This window comes from Schistocerca piceifrons, chromosome 3, assembly GCF_021461385.2.
Source record: "Schistocerca piceifrons isolate TAMUIC-IGC-003096 chromosome 3, iqSchPice1.1, whole genome shotgun sequence".
Lineage (NCBI taxonomy): Eukaryota > Metazoa > Arthropoda > Insecta > Orthoptera > Acrididae > Schistocerca > Schistocerca piceifrons.
The window spans coordinates 829,469,005-829,492,756 of record NC_060140.1 but is presented as its reverse complement, the minus strand read 5'-3'; the positions used below and the strand labels follow the sequence as shown (position 1 = coordinate 829,492,756).

The window sequence follows — 23,752 nt, the reverse complement described above, 5'->3', positions numbered from 1 at the left end:
AAATCCTTTTTTTCAGTAACGGGTAGGCATATCAAGTTGAAATTTATGTCTGTGGTCACTTGGCGGTCACAAAATTGAAGCTCTAAAGTCAACGCAATCAAAAGATACGGTCATTCATGTCACATAATTTGATACTCCCAAACCCATTCATCAAAACCTGTAGGGTACTTTCAGTTCGCCTGGAATCATAAAATTTGGCAGGAAGCAAGGTTTCACAGTACAATTAAACGAAAAAATCCGAAAATTATGAATTTGTAATAATATCAGACGAAAAAATATTTCTTTTTTCATTTGTTAACCAACTTTAGACTTACAATTAAAACATTCTCGAAAGTGTGGGAATTCCCCAAACCGATGTCTTGTCAGAATTACTGACGACAAGATGCAAAAAAATCATCGAGTTTGTCGACTCCCGGCATGGATGAAATGCCTATATATGTAATTAATTTTGCACCTAACCCCCCAGCGGGGGTCCTCCTCGCGCATGGCCATTGTTATTTAATACAAACCTGCTGTTCGTCATTAATATGGTATGTTGTTAATATAACAGAGAAAATGATGATCGACCTGCAGTAGCGAGAAGATTTTGGATTACCGTTCTCGTATGAAGATTAAATTTAGCACAACGTAAATCGCTTAAGTTGAGAATGTTCACAGCTTAAGGTGATTGTTGATTCGGCAAGCTTTTCAGCATGCCTGTACTAGATCCTTATTTCTTCTACCTTAAAGTAGATTCTTGTAATCGATTTCGTTATCGTACCTGCTGAGAAGAGTTTTAAGAAAAGCAGTTTCAACACGGGAGGGTCATCTTGTGGCTGCGATAACTACTAGTCTGTCATGCCTTGAAGGCTAACTGAAGTCGAAAAGATCGGGAACATACTCTGACTCTCTCTGTATGTGCTTGGATAGACCTGAGTCACTACATTCTACGAAAGGGTCGCGATTCTCTGAATCAGTCAACTACAGAGGTAGGTGTTAGCTCCGTTAAGAAACCGAGATCAGTGAAGTCGTGTCATAAGCTCTATGCATCTAGAAAGCGCAGAGAAATTACTAATGCTATGGATGAATACACTACAGCAAAACTGACCACAATCTTCAAAGAAGAAATTCCATCTTCAGAAGAAAATGAACCAAAGCACTCTTGCAAGGATTTTTTCACAAATATCAATTCAGCTGTTGAATATTGTACATCCTACAGCGAAAAGGTACAAGTTTTAACTATTATTTCAGAGACATTTTCAAAGAAAACAATTTTAAACCACATTCAACCAGTATCAAAGTACATGGTAGACAAATCAAGAAATGTGAGGTCTGTAAAAGGAGTCTTTGGAAGATCAGATCCCTACTATAGTCATCCTGTAGAATCAGCTCAAGTTAAAATAGTGCACTCATTTTATCTGGAAGATAAATAGGACTGTTCTTGCCAATGTGCCAACAAAAAAGACACTATAACTGTAACAGTTGAAGGTCATAAAGTTGTGAATGTGAAGAGGTACATGACTCGCAGTATTAAAGAAACTTTTGCAATTTATAAGAGCAACTACACAATTTCACATACTGAAAGATCAAATTCTTATGCACTACGACCTAAGTGGGTAGTTCCACACTCACTTAGAGATGTCTGTTTATGTGTCTACTACACGAATTTTGAACTTTGTGTGGTAACTTTGAAGAACTTGATGGAGCACATGACATATGACACCTTGGTTGGGGTGTGAAGTCATTTGTAGTCTGTGATGTAAACCTAGAGACTTGTTTGTTTCTAGAATGTGGTGACTGCCCTGGAAAGGAAGGGCTGTCTTTACAGACACTTGGCCTGGAAGATGTAGCAGATAACTCTGCAGAAATTACTTATGCGATATAGGAGGAAAATAAACTAATTAAGAAAACTGTTGCCTTTGACAGTTTCATTGATGAACTTGGTAAATGGTCAGTGAAAGCAGTAACGCACTAGCATCTGAAGAAATTGCAACAATAATACATTGCAGAAGTGAAGTATACAGGCCGAAGAGCTATGTTTAGTACTTCACTGTGGTTTTGCTGAGAATTGGTTTGTAATTCTCCCATAAGAAATACAAGGGTATCATTGGAGTAATGACTAGGTTTCAATTTTTACAGGAGTGACATATTTTCAAAACAAGACCACAGGTGTTGCAGTTATAAGTGATGACACCGGTCATGACTCAGCACATGCTTTGCTGGCAATGCGCAAAACTCTTGAACTACAAACAGGGGCAGAGATGATCATCATTATTTCTGATGGTGCTCTTAGTCGTTTTAAAAATCGTTACCAGCTGTTTGAATTAAGTCGCTTGTGCCAACTGACCGGTTATACAGTGCTACTGGTCACGGGAAGGAGCCTTGTGATGGTGTAGGAGGCCTGCTGAAGCACCATGCTACAAAACATAATACTTCCAGACCAAATACAGCTGCAATTCAGAATGCTGAGTATTTTACAATATTTGTGAAATCTTACACAGCCACAGCCATCATTCTTTTGTCCAAAGAGGAAACCGATGAATTCCGTGAGCAGAGAAAAGAAGGATGGTCCAAATAAACTAATCCTATAAAAGAAATTCAGATGACACATTTTTGGACTCAAAATGATGGGCTAACTCATATTGCACAAACTTTAAAGAGCAAGAAAGAATAAATTTCGTTCGTTCGGCCAACACCTCAGAAACAGCAGGATAATAGTCAGATTCACAACCTGACAAGGGGGATGTTTGTGGCGTGTGTGTATCACTGTGACTGGTGGATTGCAGAGATTATCGACACCAGTTATGAGTTAAACGAAACTGTAGCGAACTTTATGCTACCACATGGACCAGCTGCTGGATATAGGTTTCCAGCTGAAGGACAGCACCAATGCCATCAGTGATTACTTCCTGTTCACAATGTTCTGAAGATTGTAAGTGCTCCAGTTCCTACTGGTTCAACAGGAAGGCATCACTCTATATCAAAGGAAGATACTGAAGCAGTGGAACACATTTTTAGTTCATTAACTGGCTGATTTTAGTACAAAACAGGGTGGCCAGAAGTTGAATAAGTTGAAACCTTTGGGCCTTTCACATACATTTTGGAACCACTGAAAATGCGTGAAAAATGAGTCTCTTACTCATCATTCAAAACTAAAATTATGTTAAATAAGCTTAGGTTTTGATTTTCATGAGCTTGTTTTGTGATAATGCAATAACAAAACAGGTTTATGTGTGGCAAAAATTTCAATTGTTTATAAAACCTGTTCAACCTAAAAGTGGAAGCTCTCCTTTTCAAATGGTTCAAATGGCTCTGAGCACTATGGGACTTAACTTCTGAGGTCATCAGTCCCCTAGAACTTAGAACTACTTAAACCTAACTAACCTAAGGACATCACACACACCCATGCCCGAGGCAGGATTCGAACCTGTAGCGCCTAGAATCGCTCGGCCACCCCGGCCAGCGAAGCTCTCCTTCTCAGGGAATGTAGAACTATACGATACTAATCAAGAGAAAAAAAAAATCAAAATTTTATTGATTGGTATTTTTGAACAAAAAATTCCATAAATTCAGAACCCTATAGTAAACGAACTTTGACAGATAAGTCTATATGGAGGATTACTTTGTAAAGATAAAGCAATTATCTTTCAAATAAAAAAACCAACAAAATATCTAGAACTGTTCCAGAGATACAGAATTTTAAAATTTTTTCCAAAATTCACATCTTCAAAATGGTACGCGCAGTGTCATCTTTGGAGGGCTGTATCTCGGAGCAGAAATGTTTTTGGAGAAAACAAAAAAAGACGTGTTCCTTACTTAGTCCTTCATTTTAACATGTGCTGGATTCAATAACATCCGAGACTATGAAGGTAAGATTTTTTCCTAGCCTGCCTGAATTGATATGGACTATGCCTTCAGAGATTATTGTATCAGCAAGGAGGCAGGAGCCAGATTTAACATACATTTACAGAGAAAAAGTAATCGATCACTGAATCTCTCGTTTTCTAACAGCAAATAAAGTTACTGTAGTTAATAAGTAACTATTGAATTAATACATACAGTAGTCTCAAAGACTGTATTGATAACACTGAGTGGCAACTGGGGAAAAGTAATATAACTTAATAATAAAAAACCTCTATTATTACACAACGTACTTGCGAAGTTTATTCCACCTTTTGTTTTAAGCTGATTTATTGCACAAATATGGTCTGTACGTAAACTACTACAATTTTTTGTTTCACGTGAAAAATTATCGGTGAACCTCAAGTCATGACAAAGAGAGAATTTTCCTTCATTTTCATAGCGAATGAAATTTTGAAAATTTCACCTAGCTGTTTAATTTGATGGTCTATAAAACTATAATATTGGACACACTACACGGCTAATATGTCCTGTGTTCTACCTATTGAATTATCCCATGTAATATGAAGGGAATTATTAAAGGCACTCGTAACTTTTATAGTCGAGAAACTTCGGAAAAAAGATGAATGTATAGATGAATTAATATCAAAAACAATAATACTTCTGTGTCTCTTATTATTCGAAAAAATTACCTCGACTTTGATTTATGAACAGGACACTAACTTATTCTATAAATCATAGTATGAAGGCTTTCACGACCGGATGACATATCTTCTGGTAAACCTTCCGGGATGTAAGGTCGTGGTCCACGAAACTCTTCAGCTCCTATTCTATAAATGTTAGATATACGTGCAACAGATCTTTTTGCTTAGTTCGAACGTCTAAAGCTTCTGGTGGTCGATATATATGCCGTTTAAAGCCAGCCTTCCTCAATAACTCAATTGCATAACGCTAAAAGCGCCGCAATATTCAGTGTAAAAAGAGTATGAATTGTGTTTGTTTTTGTATTAAGTGTAAGCTGTATTGAGCTATTATAGTACAGCCACTTACATGTACACCATAAATATACTACACACTAAAGATCATAATTGGCTGGTAGAAAACTGATTACAACAACGATATTGCTTTAGAGCTACATACTTTCGTCGCCAACGACCACACGGCTGATGCAGATGATATTCACCAGAACAAGAACTTTTGCTAACTCCATGCTGTATATCACACAGCAGACTCTTTGTACTAGAATCGTATGCAACAGTCGTGATATTCGCTGAACGGAATTAAACACCGCAGTTTAAAGTGGCACTGGAGTGAACGAGCAAGCAATTACAGCGACTATCTAGCTAACGTATCGCTGCCTCTAGATTCCGCGACCTCATTATCGCAGCGCAGCATTCGTAACACTCAATAGGTGGCCACTCCACAGCAACGCACTGTGATTGGTCAGCCAGTTGTGGCGTCAGCGACTGGTCAGTTCCGCCGCCTCTTTCGACTTTCTTTTACCCCAGCAGCTGAAACTGCACTTTCTTTCCGAGCGTCCTAGCTCACAGCTAGGCCTCAAGAGAATATATTTAACACTAAAGCTTACTGGGAAACGTGAAATAAGGTGAAAAAGCATGTCGTAAGTTTTACATTTACATCAGATGTAAGACATTTTCACCGAATGATCCAAACGTTCAGTTTCCTACGAGTACACGTCCAGACGAAAGACCGTTGTCATCTAAAATCTCCAAAGAAGTGTAGCTCTTGCAGACATTTGTCAAGGCGCTGGCTCAAATACTTCTATCATTTATAACCTTCTACAGAAAGCTTAAATAATAACGTAACGAAATATTAATAAAGTAGGTTGTAGGTGTGGTGAGTTGAATGAAAATACATTTATCTTCTGCACCAGAAACTGTGTATCGTACATATAGTGCGTTACTCTTCTGAGATGCTTCTAAATTCTGACCATGTACACAATTTTACCGTCTGCACATGTTCCACTTCTTCATCTGCTGTTTCATGTTAAGAATGTTTTATTTTATAAGAAAGCTATTTTTGACGCTCAAGAGAGGATTGCTGTTTTCAGGAACTATACTTCTTTCTTCGATGTTACGTTTTGCTAACGCAGATCAGACAAAGAGTCTAATTCATATTGTCTTTTTCAGTCATATTTACTTTTAAGAAAACTAAGCTGGGCGACATCTTCGCAAGCACCTTCGACGTACAGCATTTTTTCCGCTAGTCATCGATCTTGCACCTTGTTTGGGATTATCCTCCGTCTTTCCCTGTTTTGCACTAATGTTTTCATCTTGACGTAACTGCTACACCCGATTCTACAGTCTGTTTTAAATGTTCTAGTCATTGCCTGTCCCTACAGTTATTTCGCTCTACTGTTCTCTCCAACTTCAACAATTACGTATTTCAGATATATATTTTCGAGCAATTCTTCCTCGATATCATACAGGTATCTGATACCAGTAGAGGCCGTTTATTGAAGAAAACTTTTGTCCTATGACGGAATATCACTGCTACGGAAAATATCCTTGCTTCGACCATCCTGTGTAAGCTTGTTTCCAATAGAGGAGATTTTATTTATTTCTTCCACTTGTGCGTTGTTGCCAAAATGTTAAATACGTGGTTATTCTGCTTTCCACTACGCTTGATCATCATCTTTGTCTGAAGTGCAGTATGCTGTTCTCTTGCCATCGCTGCCTGTTTTCGTTGCTCTTCAATTACTCTTCTGAAATTTTCTTTCTGTTACTGCGAGTAATAGAAGTACAGCTTGAACAACAGTAGCGATAAATTGCAAACGTGCCTCGTACCTTACTGAACACAAACTTGTCTTCCTTGAACCATTGCTTTTATTATTTGGAGTTGCTTACTGTATATCATTATTTTGCGTCTGTGCTTTCCCTTCTATCTTCGTTGGACTGTAAACGTCTTATTCCAGCTTAAAATTGTAGAAGGTCTTCTCTAGATCCATAAATGCTGAGAGCTATCATGATTTTTCTTCTGTCTCCTATTACTAAGCACACGTCAGAATGCTATTTTGACGCCTTATCGCTTCAGGAAACCAAAGTGATCTTTGTTCTGTACGTCTTCAGCTTTTTTACTGTTCTTCAGTGTTATTATTGCCAGTAATTTTGCAAGCGTGACGTGTAAGAGCAATCATCAGAGCCGCAGAAAAGTCAGGTCGCACATCGTCGGACGTTGTATAGATAATGTCTTCACTACTATTATGTAAACAGATTTTTTTCTCATAAAACAATTGTTGTGAAGCCATCATACAACTATGAGGGCATCAGCACGGAGATAATAATGCAACAAATGTCGATAATCTGTAATTCACTCGACACATGTTTCTGGACTACATTATCCCATTATCAAGTTTTTAAAATTAATACGCCATCATGTACTGTCGAAACATAATAAATAAGCAGCAAGCATGCCTTTCGAAACACATCTCATGGCGCCAACAGATACGTAGGAAGAGAAGCATTTAGAAGTTGCTAGAACTGAAAAAGACAGGCTGGAATTTTTAAACAATTCTCACAATGAAGAAAGTATATTTAATGAATGAAGGTCCGTGGACAGCCTGCATTTCGGTTTTTAGATTTTACTTCCCATACGTACCGTAAATGAAATCAAAAATTTAATCTGTTTGTTTTCGGTTTTCTTGTTTCATTTCCTTGCTTCGGCAATAAAAATTGAAAACCGAAATGCAGTCAGCGGCCTTTTTATTTATAAAATATCTATGTATTACTCTTTCTGTGTGCCACATGAAAACATTAGTGATTCGTTAAAAAAACGAAACAAGTGCCTCATTCCTTGTACCTTTATTGCTACGCTCCTCCCACGGCGTGCCCCACAAACATCTGCATTCTTCAGACTTCTCCAGAAAATCTTTCAGTAAAGTTTCGTCTCCCTCGCGCTCTGTCACGTTAGCCATATTTGAACAGCTTTTATTCCGGCGAATTAACGTCGAGCGGTTGGCACGACAATGCTATTCTGAACACACTCCACAATTTGTTGGGTTTAGTGGTAGTGGGGAGGATGAGGTGTGGTGGTGGTTGGGGCGGGGGGGGGGGGGGGGGGAAGTCGGCTATCGGGTGTCCTTACCCAACCGACCAACCGACAAGCAAAATCGATCTCGACCTGTCTGGACGCCCGGCTGATAAATTTATGCAGATGTAGGGCCCTTAACCCGATCGCGTATCGATTTTACGAATGTCAGTTGTTTTATATAAATGGAATCTATAGCTCAACTGTCTGATTTCGTCTGCTCGAAGAAGTAAGCTTGTCAGTAGTTTATTCAAGAAGAAGTGTTTGAGAATCTTACGTACGATGATTAATGCTTTAGAAACTTTTATTTAGGCGCAATGTGTATCAAGAGTTCGACGTGATCGCTGAGGGAAGATTATTCTGTTTCAATTTTTTGGGAAGTCTTTCAGACGAGTAAAGACACAAAGTATTGATTGTGTCCGAGGTCTTTGCCACTAAAAGAGGGAATGGATACAGCAGTTTACAAATTAGCCAGCTACGAGCAGTGTAGGATTGGTGCCAATCATTATTTACATTCAAAATATCCACGGGTATGCTGCCGGTCTATTGTGTCCAACGGGCACAATATTTCGGCGATCATACATGTCGCCATCATCAGGTGAACTGACGGACTGAGCTCCTGTGAACGTGCCGGCACGGAGATCCGTACGCTATGGCTGCTCAGAGGGAACTGGGTTCGGACGCGGCGGCGGCCGATTTAAATACCCTCCGCCCGCGGCGCGCTCCCTCCGCCGTCCGCGCCCCGCGGTCGCGGGGTGGAACAGATTGCGACGGCGTCTGAGGTGACGTCGGTGTGATGGCTCTGTCCGCCGTGATCGTCACAACTATACGTTTGCTCGATTTACTCTTGATTAACCCGATCGCTGGTTCCCAAGCCTTGCTAAGATTATAGCCACAGTCACGGTTTATGAGGTCGTCATTGGTGCGAATTTCGATGGCCTCTCTTAACAACGCTGTCCCAGTATCTCGACGTCTGTACCAGAATCCTCGTGCGGTCATACTCCATGGCGTGATTTTCCGTCGGGCGACGGTGGGGTGGGTGGACTGCTGAGGCCTGTTGTGGGGTGACCGCGACCGAGGAACGGATTTTTATCGTCGAGGAATTCTATGACTGGTATAAAATTCCGATCCTTGTTTACAGAGCCTTGGTGACTGTGTTAAAAATAGTGTTATGTATCTGTGTCACTTTGAAGTATTGCAACGTTCAATAAAAGTTATTTGATCTGTCATAATAATGTCTAAATTATTAATTAAAGGCTTCTCGCAGTAATTTGTTTGTCGGCTCGAGAATTCAGAAGGATCTTGCCATCATTCTTAGCTTCTAAATCAGCCAATCTCGTTTAGGCGTTGCGGCTTTCGAGTAGCAATATCTATAGAGTGAGCAATCAGAGGCACAGAACATAGAGTATACTCTATGACACAGAACAGGATTTTCGTCGTTAACATCGAAGGGTAAGTGAGTTTGTGGTACTTACCTATGAACTCTCGTACTTCGATTTGTTTTCATGGCCTTAACAATCACTCGCCAGTGCTATTATAATAAATAAGCGTGTAATAGCATTACAAATACGTATAATACGACATTTTTTGTCTTAGAGCAAAATGTAAACAAATGGCGTTACATGAATTTTAAAATTTTCCCGGCGAATTGAATTTTCAGACAAATTTCGGGCCTGCAGCCGGTCGTCGGTCAATACGCTCCACAATATCTGAACTGGGTAGCTGCCAGTAAAATCTTCCTTACTTACAATGGCATCACTGTATTGCACATTGAAGGTGTGGCAGTGGGATCTGAAGTGCCGTACCACACACCGATGCTGGGAGCAAAGCTCTGCTGGTAGTAAGTGAAGAAGTGACACAGCTACATAGGATAGTGATGATCGTAAGACCAACTGACTGGGTTGCGTCTCCTTTTTTTTTTTTTTTTTTTTTTTTGTACACGCTGTAGAACGACGTGTCATCGTCTACGACGATCCAGACCTCATGGTGATACGTAAGTAGGTGCTTGGGTTCACTATATTCTGGATAAACTTTTGAGGCCACCTTCTTAGGGCCTGTACATCGGTCTGTAAGATACTGCCAATTGGTGGAATGGATTAGGATGTCGTAGTACCAAGGAACGTGGTAACTTATATCGATGCCATGGGAGAGGTATTATACTACCCAGAATTCTTATGTGGTACACCGAGTTTTGCAAAAGTGCCTACTTTGTTCTGCAGGGTCGTCGTCAGTTTGCGAACTGCTTCAAGTACTGTATCCACATGGAGGGCTGTGTGCAAGTCAAAGATGCGAGTATAGCGGCTGGCTCGAAGTATCCGTTTGAGTACCATAGTTTGTAAAACTTGTAGATGGTCAGTTAGTGTTGGACTGGCAAGACCCCAGATGGTTCAAATGGCTCTGAGCACTATGGGACTTAACTTCTAAGGTCATCAGTCCCCTAGAACTTAGAACTACTTAAACCTAACTAACCTAAGGACATCACACACATCCATGCCCGAGGCAGGATTCGAACCTGCGACCGTAGCGGTCGCGTGGTTCCAGACTGTAGCGCCTAGAACCGCTCGGCCACCCCAGCTGGCCAAGACCCCAGACCGAGCTGCCATACAATATCTTAGAGAGAACCGTCGCTTTATATAATCGAAGCATTGCTGTGTTATTGAGATCAGTACACTTGAAAAAAGGGAGGAGTTTCTTGGCCATACTAAAAGGTTTGTTCCTGAGAGAGTCAGTATGTTTATGGAGGAAGAAGAGTTTGTTCAAGGTGACCCCCAGGTAAGTCACCGTTGCTCTCCTATGCAGTCTCAAGTTCGTAAGGATTGATGAGCGTTTCTTGTTGAAATTGATGGCTGTCGTCTTGGCGGGATTGAGTTTCACTTTATTGGTTTTGCACCAAGCAGCTATGGCATCTAGATGGTACTGAAGGCTTCGAATATTGGCGTGCGTATGTCTTCCGCTGGTGAAAAAGGCCGAATCATCGGCAAACTGTGCAGTTTTGTACCCCTGTGACAGCTGACATGTCATTTACATAGAGATTAAATAGTAAGGGGGATAAAACGGATCCTTGAGGCAACCCCACCTGCGCCAGTTGGGTATCAGACGATTGGCCCTCTACTTTAACAATCATCTTTCCGTCTGTCAAAAAACTAGCGATAAGTTTCACATAACAATTGGATGTCGACGACAGTTCATTCAGTTTCCGAATTAGTTGTTCCCTCCTTACCTTATTACAGGCCCTTTCAACAGCTAAGAAGACCGCTGAAGTAGCACTAGAAACATCAAAATTTCTGGTAACATGTTCAAACAGACAGAGTTGCAAGTCTGCGGATAGTTTACGTTGGAAATCATACTGTTCTTCCTCGATTGTACCATCTGGCACCATTGGTTCCAAAATGCGGGCCTCGATGACTCTCTCGAAGGTTTTGCACAAACCACTAAGAAGACTAACGGATCGGTAATTCGTGGCCAGCGTAACGTCCTTCTAGACGAAGAATTTTTTTTTTCTCTATTATCATTTCATTCCCCTGCCCCATGGAAGGAGGTGGTGGCTGGCAGCGGCAAAATTCGCCGCTCTTCAGCCAAGAGATTACGCAAAATATCATAGGAGAACATTACATGTATAAAATACAGGGATAAATGAAGAAATGTACACATGGGAAGGGGGAAGCAAGTGGAATTAAAATGTTAAAAAAATGGTTAGTTGGATATATGTAAAATCAACTTAGTCAAAATGGTACTGGAAGAAGATGTAGCACGTTAACACTAGCGGATGAACAGCATAATTAAAAACGGTGTTCACAGCATGAGACGATTACACTGAACACGCACTGTACTGATGTGATATACACGGCGAACACCATAACATAACAAAGTAACTGCAGTAAAATTTGAAGGGCCTGCGAAAGAAGTAGAGGTCAGAGAGGAGGGAGAGAGGAAGCAGAGATGAGGGGGTTGATGGAGGAGGGGAGGGGCAGGAATGGGGTGGAGGAATGGAGTCTGTAGCACACCAAGGGGCTGGAGATGGGGAGGGAGCGCTAGGACTGGGAAAGGAGAAGTGAGAAGGACAGGGGGGAGGAGGGAGATGACAGCAGAGGGTCAGAGGAAGCCCAAGGGAGGAGGGGAGGGTAAGGGGAGGGTCAGAGTTGGAAGGAAGGATAAATATCGGGGTGAAGCATATCATCCAGGATGGGGAGACAGAGGAAGTTCCTTTGTGAAAAGAGGTGGAGAGAGAGGGGGGGGACATCGGTAAAGGCATAGCAGAAAGTGGGGAGTGGAGAGGAATGGTGACACCAAGGGGTGAGGGGATCGAGGCAGTGATTGGTGTAGAGGATACATACAGATGTGTTAAAGGAAAAGGAGGGGATGTTGGAAGGGGATGAGGTCATAGAGCACCGTTGTGAGGGATGGCAGATGGATACAGAAAGTGAGGGGGAGTGCATGGCGTTCCAGAATTTGGAGGGCTTTATAGAATTTAGGAGGAGCATAGATCCAGCAACATTGGCACAACAAAGGATGGTGCAGATCAAGGATTCGTACAGATGAAGGATAGTGGAAGGGTGCAAGCACCATGTCCAGCCAGACAGGAGTTTCATGAGGTAGAATCTATTGCAGGCTTTGCATTGGATGGTAAAGAGATGGGGAGTCCCGGTGAGGTTATGGTCAAGGGTGAGGCCAAGGTATTTCTAGATAGGGGTAAGTTGAATAGGGCGGCCATAGAAGGTGATGTAGAAATCATGAAGCCAGAAGAAGGAGCTGGTACATCCTATAATGACTGCTTGGGTTTTGGAAGGATTGATTTGAAGGAGCCACTGGTTGCACCAAGTGGTAAACTGATATTTGTGGGTTTAGAGGGAGCTCTGGGACCGTTGGAGGGTAGGTGAGAGGGGAGGGCAAGGAAGGTGGTATCATCATATTGAAGGAGATGGATGAGTGGGGTGGTCTGAGTATATCAGCGGTGTACAGGAGATATAGGAGAGAAGAAAGGATGGAGCCCTGGGGCACATCGGCGGTAGAAGGTACGGGAATTGTTATTATATTATTGGTATTATGAATGGTGACATAAGAAGGATGGCAGGAGAAGAAGGAGCAGTGAGAAGGATAAAGTTGGTAGGAAAGGTGTAGGTCTGCTGGAGCTTATAAACGAGCTTGGAATGCCATACACGGTCATAGGCGTTCTGGCGGTCGAAACAAAAACAGCAGAGCGACGGGAGTGAAGTAGGAGGAAGAGGAGATGGGTGAGGTTAAGGAGCTGCTTGTCAGCAGAGAAGGAGGGCTGGAAACCACTCTGGGTGTTGATTTAGGTTCTGATGGATATGGTAGGGGCAGATGGACTCAAAGACCTTACTGGACACGGAGGTGAGGCAGATGGGGTGACAGGAGGAGGTGTCGGAAGATTAGGATTAAGGAACAATGAGGTATGGCAAGTCTCCCACAAGTCAGGGTAGAAGCCAATGGAGAAGATGGTGTTGTACAGGGTGGCAAGGGTGGCGAGGAAAGAGAGGGCATTCCTTGAGGTGGCGGTAGGTAATGCAATCATGACCAGGAGCGATGTTGCGTTTTGAAAGGGGCATGCGTTTAATCTCACGAAGGCGTTCTCCAATCCACAATATATAGCGCGCATGAAGTATTCTGTGCATGCGTCAAAATCATGATGACGGGCAACTACACCTTACGGCGGCAGCGCCCTCGCTGGTGGAACCGCAAAACGCAACTGTCCTCTGCGCTACCTCTCGCCGCAGTCGTTGGCGCTGTCTGTTGTCTTCCATTAGAGCAAATCGTGAATTTGACAGGATACCACGCAAGGTCATAGCCAAGATTTTGTCAATGGGGGGTCCGATTTGTTGAAGAGGACCTTAAAAAGACTCATGTTTTTCGTTTGTTCTGAAGATTTCCATAAAGAACGATAAGCCTTTTTATTCGACAATGATCTTGAAGTTTTCACCAAGCAGAGATATAATCTCGTTACTTAGATGTGTCGTATTTTCGCAAACCACTGAGAAGCAGTCATGCTACAATCTCCCTTCACCCTCAAAGGTCATTTCACACTGAGGCGAGAAAGTGATCTGAAATGGACGAGAACAGGTTTTTCGGGACACCATGATTATTACCTGCAGGGATTTTGGAATAAGGAGATCTCTGTTCGACAGAGAACAAAGAACAATTTTTGGTGGACAAAATGCAAAGGATCTGGAATCATTCAATCTTGTACTTTTCCAAATTTCCTCATTTCAGTATGTATTTGCCACTTCTTGCAGTGTAGGTAGATCATTTCCCGGATTAAACAATGTTCCGGCAGACAAATGCATGAGCATAAAAGAGGAGAACTGGGATTATCATCTATTTATCTTATGGTTTTTAGTGTCAGGAGTCTTAAAAGAGATGTTTGGCTCACCTTCGATGCAGATTTTTTCATTTAAGCAGAGAGCCCGCATCTTTAACGGAAATGGAAACTGCCAGGAAAGAAAGGAACTGGCTGCGGCCTATAGTAAGAGACCATCCCCGGAATTTGCCAAAACTGAAAATGGGAAACCACAGAAAACCATTTTCAAGGTTGCCAGCGGATGGATTCAAACCACCTTGCCCTCAACGCGCAGAGTTGCCTCAAGTGTGGAAAAACTTGTTTTTCGTTTAATTGTGCATGTTTCGTACATGATTTACTTGTGCACTGAACTGCTGGCTTCAGTTGTTAAAGTATAACAAGGGCGTAAATAGATTTTGGACGAAAGGGGGGATTCAGGGCGCAGTCGGATCGGACGAATACAAGCAGCCCGCCAAATAGTCTCTTAGAAACGAATGATCTATAGAATGTGTGGTTATCATACACTCCTTCCGCTCTCCACAGACCTCTCCTCATCGTTCCATATCGGATCTGAGTACCGACCAGGTGACAAGATTGGCGATATTTTGCCATTTGGGCTACTAATGATAGAATACTGGGCAATTTTTTTTAAAGAAATGCAACCATCGACGTTTGGGCAATATTTTGTGTTGATCAACACGAGTTTTGGGCGACACATGCAAATCCAAGTGTATTTTTAAGGACTGATTTTAGTTTAATGTAATTTGTAATGATATTTACCGATCCACTGCCTTTTGAAGTATTGAAACCCCCAGTTCTACCTGTCTCGAAATAACGACTTCAGTGCTAAAATTAAACTGCTATTGATAGGTATTTAGGTTATTATAGTAGTGCATACTTACTTTTAACTTACCATAACGCTAGTAGACGAATCAAAATCTCCTTCTTGTTACAAACTTACCCATAATTAGAAACTAGAAACTGTATCACATCAGTACACAGCATAAAAACTGTAAACGGCAGCACTTACATTAAATTCAACTGATAGTAAGGACTAAGGTGATTAAGAGGACAACTGACCTCAAGCAAGTATGACTGAAAATCACTACACTGCAGCTAAGTCATTTAGGTGCGATTTAGGGGAGGGGAGGTTAAGTGTTTCGGGCCCCTTGTATATCCCCCCCCCCCCCCCCCCCCCCACACACACACACTTTGGCTACATCCTTGTTCCATGCATTGTCCGCTGTCACGGATCATCAGATTTTCTGCCAGGAGTATTTCCACGGATTCTTTTACAATGAAATTCCAAGAAGATGTCGCTATGGTCAGAATCATTGTTTTACCATATCCCATTGAATGCCCAGCGGAAATACAATATTCAGCGTATAAGCCATATCACATTGGCTGACAACGTGCACAGCGAATAACCATTAACGCAAGTATGACGTATTTGTAGCCAATACTCTGCAGTGACCTGAATTCCTTACATCCATGCATCGTGCGGTGATTGCAGTTTGCGCGCAAAATGCTTACGATTCAGACGTGCAGCTTATGCGTACGCACACTGCCACATGCACGACCATAAAGAAAGCATTTCGCCTTGGTTTTGCTTTACGGAATGCCCCACGTTTCACACGCGACTTCCTACTTACTAGACTTGGCTACTGTTTCTATGTTTCGATACAGTGTATCGATACGTGGAACTGTTTCAGTGTTTCGGAACGGCTGTGGTTCACTGTTTCGAAACGGTGGTGTTTCATTGCGCCCCTGTCTCGGATAACCGGACCAGATTCGATCTCGAGCCAGACACAGAAACTGTATCGTTGTTTCAAAATAAGGCTGTTTCAGTCCACCTGTGCTTGGACCGGACTAATTGTATCGAAACAGTGATGTTTCATTCCGCTCTGTGTCGGGCGAGATTCGGGCTCGGCACAGGTACTGAAACACAGCATACCACTTCGTGAAACACTTTCAAGAGTGTCGAAATCTTTTTGACAAGCAATAGCATGAAGCTTAAGATATCCGAAAATAAAGCTTCGTTTCTAGCTGACTGTCCTATGCCGAAATGACGTAACATCTGCTTTATAAACACTAGCCAAACAATAAAACAACGCATACTATTCACATTCAAAATAATAAATAGGTGAAAATCATTCAGTTAAATTACACTTTTTTTATAACATACGCTTCTCTGTTCATGTACAGTAATCATATTAAGAAACGCAAGTAAGCCTACAACATTTCGAATAAAAAAAGGCGTAGAGTGACAGTTATTAGACATATACATAAATTTGATGTAGGTATAATTGCAAGCAATCTGTTTGACATATCACTGATAGTGTAATGGTGAACGGGAAGGGCTGGCAAGCATGATGAACTTATAGTAACGGTTCGAAACACCTTGAAAGACAAAATTTTTTCTGTTATATTATTTATTTATTCGAATTATTTGGCATTATTTGTGAGACTATAGTCACTGTGCCTATTATCCACAATGATTCCCCTAGTGTGCATGGAAATTAGCAGGATGGGTATATTACCCATACTAACGGAAAGTGGGAATCCCAGTAGCATATCCGTTGTGTCTGCAGTTTGCTCCCACCTCCAGTTCCGTTCGTGGTGGTTCTTCTGTCTTAGGCTATGGCTGTCCTCAGCCAATTGAAAAGTATGAAAGTCAAACGACACGAAAGCAGCGCATTTGCTGCAGGAAATACGAAACTGCCACGACGCCTAAGTGATAGTTTCATACTTTCTGCGATATGATTAGCGCTCTCGCACCTCATTTGTGTTTATATGGACAAACTTATACAGTAGACATTCAAGATAATAAAATGTGTAGGTTTATTAGATAACAAAACACAAACTGTTTCACTGTTTCGAAACAGCGTATCGAAACATTACATTGTACTGTTTCATTTGTTTCGAAACAGTTACGTGTTTCAGTTTGCCCATCTCTACTACTTACCTTGTTGCAATGTTCTCCACTAGCATGCTCCTGTATGAAATGTGTCTCCTTCCTGTACACCACGTGCTGTTAACGCCTACAGCCATTAGTGCCATCTGTGTGTTGCATAACGAAACTGGTTTATTTCGGTCTGCTTGTAGGTGGCACAGGCGTCTCCGCAACAGATGGGTCAGCGTGGTACGGTGCGATCTCTATCCATGACACTACATTTCGTGAGATTCCTGTATCTCATTACCAATGAACTACAAAATTTTGTTTCAAGAAAGTAAAAACACCTTAACCGACAGGGATCGGAGACGGGTGTTGTTACGCCTTGTCAACGACAATCGATTGCGAATCCAAAAGAAATTGCTGCTGAAAATGAATGCAAGTACATTTACAGTGGTTTCGGAGCTAACATCGCTGAAGCAACTCATGCAATAGACACTTGGAGTCCGGTATCTGGCAGAAGGACATTTCTCATAGTGGTCCATAAAACTGCCAAATAAGAACTGTATAGATGTTAACTGGAGGCGCATAGTGTGCGAGTGTCGAGTCGCCATTTTGCTTCTGTTTAAAAGATGCGATGTGTCTAGTGCAGCGACAGCCCAATGAAACGTTCAACTTGGTCAGTGTGGATCGCGTAGTTGATTCCTGAAATGGTTATGTTATGTTTAGGGCGTGTTTTTCACGCCACGACATGGGACATTGGTTCACGTACCGTGAACATAAGACAGGATATACAATTCAAAACAGTTGTTTCTCTTATCCTCAATCCGAACACTGGTCTGAAGCAGCTCTGCATGCTACTCTATCCTGTGCAAGCCTCTTCATCTATGAATAACTACTGCAGCCTACACACTTCTGAATCTGCTTACTGTGTTCATCGTTTGGTATCCCTCTGCAATTTTTGCCCCCAACCATCACCTACAGTATTAAATTGATGATCCGTTGATGCCTCAGAATGTGTCCTATCAACCGATTCCATCTTCTAATCAGGTTGTGACACAAATTTCTTTTCTCCCCAGTTCTATTCAGTACCACCCCATTAATTACGTGATCTACTAATCTTCAGCATTCTCCTGTAGCACCGCATTTCAAAAGCCTCCGTTCTCGTCTTGTCTAAACTGTTTGTCGTCCATGTTGCGCATCCATGCATGGCTACACTCCACACAAATACTTTCATAAAAGTCGTCCTGACACTTAAATCTATATTACATGTAAATAAATTTCTCTTCTTAAGAAACGATTTTCTGGGCATAAGCCGTCTACATTCTACATCCTGTCTACCTCGGCCATCATCAATTATTAGCAACACTCTTTTACCACTTTAAGTGTCTCGTTTACTAACCTAAATGCCTAAGCGTTACCTGATTCAGTTCGTCTGTATTCCATATCGCTGTTTTGTTTTTATTGATAGTTGATCTAATATCCTCCTTTCAAGACACAGTGCATTCCTTTCAACTGCTATTTCAAGTCCCTTGTTGTCTCTGATAGAATTACAATGTCATCGGCAAAACCTCAGTTTTTTTATTTCTTCTCCCTGGACTTTAATTCATAGCCCAGATTTCTCTTTGGTTTCTTTTAAAGTTTGCTCAGTGCACAGGTTGAATAACATTGGGGGTAGGATACAACCTTGCCTCACTCCCTTCTCAATCACGGCTTCCCTTTCATTCCTTTCGCCTCTTGTAACTGCCGTCTGGTTTCTGCACCATTTGTAAATAACCTTTCGCTCCCTGTATTGTACACCTGCTAACTTCAGAATTTCAGAGGGACTATTCCAGTCAATATTGCCATAAACTTTCTCTAAGTCGACAAATGCTATAGACGTAAGTTCGCAACCTGTTTTCTAAGGTAAGTTGTAGGTAAAAAGAGAAGACCTGTTAGTAATGTTCGGATAACACAAGCGATATTGAATTTAATTGATGAAATGATAAAATATAAAACTGCATGACTGAAACAGGCGAAAGGGAATACGAACGTCTAAAAATGAGATTGACTTCAAAACTATCAGTGAAAATGTGCTGCCCTTTCATCTACATTCACATGATGATTATTCCATGGCTACTTCCGTCATCGAAGAAGACTACAGTCGTATTTATAGGGTTGCAGATATATGTTCACGGTTTGACGAATACCCAAGCATTCTATAACATCTCCACTGGTCCGCTAAATCATACTGTCTTAATTCCACAGAAAATCTCTGCAACTGCTTGCAATAATGCGCGAATTACATGGCCGTAATTTTTAATTTTTCTCAATCTAATCATCAATGAGTGGCTTCACCTAGACGTGGTGTACCTGAAAAAAGTTCTGGACTCTCTTTCTCGCCGAGCTGAGACTGTTACGAAGATAAGAGGCAGTGTGGCAGGGTATTAGCATGGTGTCTTCTAGGCGTGACAATTTTTCTTTTTTTTTCAAATGGTTCAAATGGCTCTGAGCACTATGGGACTTAACATCTGAGGTCATCAGTCCCCTAGACCTTAGAACTATTAAATCTAACTAACCTAAGGACATCACACACATCCATGCCCGAGGCAGGATTCGAACCTGCGAAAGTAGCGGTCGCGCGGTTCCAGACTGTAGCGCCTAGAACCGCTCGACCACTGCGGCCGGCACAAATTTTTGTCCGGGGTTCTGAGCTACACGACTGTATACCCAAAACATACCACCCACAAATACAATGTTAAATTGAACGGAATAGTTAGTTAGTTACTTAGTTGTTGCGTTGGTAGTTTGACTGATTCTTTCATAGCAATGATATGGAATGAATCAATTTACAGGATATTTAGATCTATACCTGACTATAGTTAGTGTGTATAATGAATATATAATTTTTTAGCCGTAATAGTTCAACTAATCTTAAAAATTACTTCTTTTTCTCTCTTTGTTTGCTTACAGGCTACTAGCTTTTAAAGAGAAATTTCTTTAAAGTTGGCCAGGAGAAATGATTTTAGGTTGGACGTAAAACTTGCTTTGCTACCTTTCACATTTTACGGAATTCAGGAAATAATCAAAAACTTTTGTTGCTGCGTGTTGTACGCTTTTCTGAGCACTTACAGTTGAAATAATGGGTGATAATTGTCTTTTTTATCTCTGGCGTTGTAGGTATAGACGTCGCTATTCTTCGTAACGTGTGATTGACTATTTATGCCGACTTTAATTAGCAAACATATGTATTCTGACGGTGCAGTTACAATACTCAACTCTTTGAATAGATACATGACGACCGTAGGTAAACACCACATATTATTCTTATTGGTAGCTTTCGTGCATCAGTATCTTTTTTCTAACTGATGAAGTACACCAAAAAATTATCAGGAGGTTAATTCCTTTTTTCCCTAGACTAGCAATTATACAAAGAGCAAAATTAGTTGAAAAATGGTTCAGATGGCTCTGAGCACTATGGGACTTAACATCTGAGGTCATCAGTCCCCTAGAACTTAGAACTAGTGAAACCTAACCAACCTAAGGACATCACACACATCCATGCCCGAGGCAGGATTCGAACCTGCGACCATAGCAGCCACGTGGTTCCGGACTGAAGCGCCTAGAACCGCTCGGCCACAGCGGCCAACAAAAGTAGTTGAAGTTAATAGTTTGAACAGTACTTCGAATCGGCTTTTGTAGAACATTTACCCGCAGAACAGAACGTGTAATTAGATGATTCGCTCACCCGTGGGCTGGAGAAGAAAGGATGCAGCTGAGAACAGCTTTTCAAATCTTTCGCTGCCGCGCAGGAGTCAGCCGGGGTCGCAGAGCGGGACCAGCCGCGTGTAGCGCCGTTCCTTATCTGGTACGCCGGCTCAGAGCGTCGCGTTGCGGCTGCTATCGGGGCCAAGGAATGCAACGGCGTACTCCGCAGCGCGTCTGCTACTCGTTGTTCTGCTGGAAGGCGGTCGTCGCCTCGTTTGTACTACACACTGGCTTCCCGGCGACAGGTGACCTTCTCATTTCTCTAGCAACATCCTATTATTCCCGCCAGTTTTGTTAATTTGCTATTTTGTCTAAAACTGACATGTTGAGACCGTGGCTGTGTACAATTAATGTAGGTTAATTCTTACAGAGAAGAAAACAGCAACCAGCCACTATTAATACTGCTATTTAGTTAGCTAAATAGCGCCGTTACCGGTTTCAAACTGACAAGTTCATTATCAGACGGCTGTTCACATGATTTTAAAGATACACTTTATTATCGTCCGTTTTCGATTTTTATTATTCCACTGTGGCGAAGTATTTTTGGTGTGTTGTACATCACCATATTGTACAAAGCACCACACTTACACCCATACCAAAAAGAATTTGCCACATGTGAAGTTATCACAGAGATTACAGATTACAGATATTTAGGAATATGCGAAAAATACAATCCAGCAACTTCGCAACAAAATCGCGTGGAGGTTTCGACGGCAACAACATACCAAAAATACTTCGCCACAGTGGAATAATAAAAATCGAAAACGGACGATAATAAAATGTATCTTTAAAATCATGTGAACAGCCGTCTGATAATGAACTTGCCAGTTTGAAACCGGTAACGGCGCTATTTACCTAAATAAATAGCAGTATTAATAGTGGCTGGTTGCTGTTTTCTTCTCTGTAAGAATTAACCTACATTATTTGTTAATTTGTCCTAACTTCCTTATTTTCTAACAGTGTTCTTATTTTAGACCAGAGTTCTTATAGGTAGATACACGGAATGTCCCATACTCAAGTAAAGAAAGTAAAAAAAAAAGAAAAAACGGAATAACATTGCCGTGGGAGGAACGTGTCTAGTACGCATTTCTGCGCTAGGTGTGTATAGGGCAAATCATTGCCAGTTCAGTGCAGCCTGTGTTGTTGACCTGGTTTTTTCTGTTCATCTGCAGTGATTAATTTTGCTAGCGCTGTTTTGTTCTTGTTGCATTTTTTATGATGGTGAATAGGGATGTGGAAATGGATTAATAATTGCTTGAATAATTGGAAAAATTTGAAGGTAATTTTTGAGTCTGTGCACAATCTTAGGTGAATTTTGAGTGATACCAAGATCAACAGACCTTGAATATCATTCAATAGACATAATCTGCATTTCGTACTGCTGCTTCCAGTAGTGGGCGGTACCAAATAATCACCGCAACCATTCAAATTGTCGATCTGTCTATAAGTTCTTAAACACACAAAGGACAATATTTTTAGTATAAGTAAACCAAGTTCAATAGGTGCCAAACAAGTCACATTAATTCCATTGTGCTTAGTTTTGAGTGTGACAATGTTGATGCAGGAACGCTCGTCCAGATACGGCGTTAATTATTCTTGTCTGCACCGAACCTTTTGATGCAGGGTCCCGGGGTGAGTGAAATGGTGAACAGATAGGAGTTGACCTCTCAACCGTGCAAATAAATATTCCTTTTTTCTAATAACTTTTTGTAATACTTTTAACGAATGGTTAAAATATACATTTTGAACAATGCTGGTACGACGGATCCAAGCATACGTCCGTACGGTACGACTTCCCCAAACATTAATTAATAAATTGAATAGCGTATTTTTTATTTCGTTTCATACAGATATTCACGGTGTATCAAAACATTATCCTTGCCACAAAACAACTCGTTAATTTGCTTTTGGCGGTGTCTTTGGTTTATAGCTCATTCAGTTTATATATAACTTACATATAAGAAAAGAAAAGCAAGAAAAGTAATATGATTCAGCACAATTGCAAGTTTAAGTGAACAACGTGCAGCTGTGAAATTTTGTTCTCTGCTCGGTAAAAATGCTACTGACACTGTTTTAATGTTGAAAACAATTTACCAAGATGACACTATGGGAAAAACTCAAGTGTACGATTGGTTCGCTCGATTTAAAAATGGCGACATGTCGACTGATGAGAAACTTCGTTCTCGACGTCCACCAACTGCCCAAATAGCCGGCCGGTGTGGCCGAGCGGTTCTAGGCGCTTCAGTCTGGAACCGCGCGACCGCTACGGTCGCAGGTTCGAATCCTGCCTCGGGCATGGATGTGTGTGTTGTCCTTAGTTTAGTTAGGCTTAAGTAGTTCTAAGTTCTAGCGGACTGATGATCTCAGATGTTAAGTCCCATAGTGCTCAGAGCCATTTGAACCATTTTTGAACTGCCTAAATCGACGAAAATACTGAAAAAAAATTGGAGAGCTTGTGCAGTTGATCGACTGTCACGGATTAGTGGGTTATCTTGGAGCTCGGTTCAGCCAATTTTAAAGGAAGATTTGGGAATGAAAAGGATTGGTACCAAGTTTGTTCCTCAGGTTCTGACTGACAATCAAGAGGAACGTCAGGATGAAATACATCGTGCTTTGAAACAACAGTTTGAAACTAATCTTTATTTTCTGTCAAAGGTCATTACCGGCGATGAGTCATGGTGCAGTGGTTGCGACGCAGAAAGAATGCAACAGTCAAGCCAGTGGAAGACGTCATCGACACCCCATCGAAAAAGATGTTTTCAAGCCAAATCAAACATTGAAACAATGCTGATTTGCTTTCTTGATGAGAAGGTCGTAGTTCATTCAGGGTTTGTTATCCCACATCAGACCGTCAATCACACCTTTTATTTGAAAGTTTTAAGAAAATTGCACTATAGTGTTCGTCAAAAAAGACCCAATTTGTGACAAAC

General features: G+C 41.4%; 1 protein-coding gene across 3 annotated transcripts in view; it reads right to left on the bottom strand.

Annotated features, from left to right (window-relative positions):
• LOC124789268 (isoaspartyl peptidase/L-asparaginase) overlaps nt 1–20,893 on the bottom strand; it is a 63,131-nt gene extending 42,238 nt beyond the window's left edge. The window contains exon 1 of one of the 3 annotated variants that reach the window (XM_047256567.1): nt 20,803–20,893. Coding sequence is in view for 2 of the 3 variants with exons in the window: in XM_047256566.1 (XP_047112522.1) it covers nt 4,981–5,050 (70 nt within the window). In the remaining variant the exon portion in view is untranslated. Of the gene's footprint in view, nt 1–4,980; nt 5,216–20,802 lie in introns of those variants that run through there. The other 2 variants (XM_047256566.1, XM_047256568.1) reach the window with 2 other exon arrangements.
• Between the last annotated feature and the right edge of the window lie 2,859 nt (nt 20,894–23,752).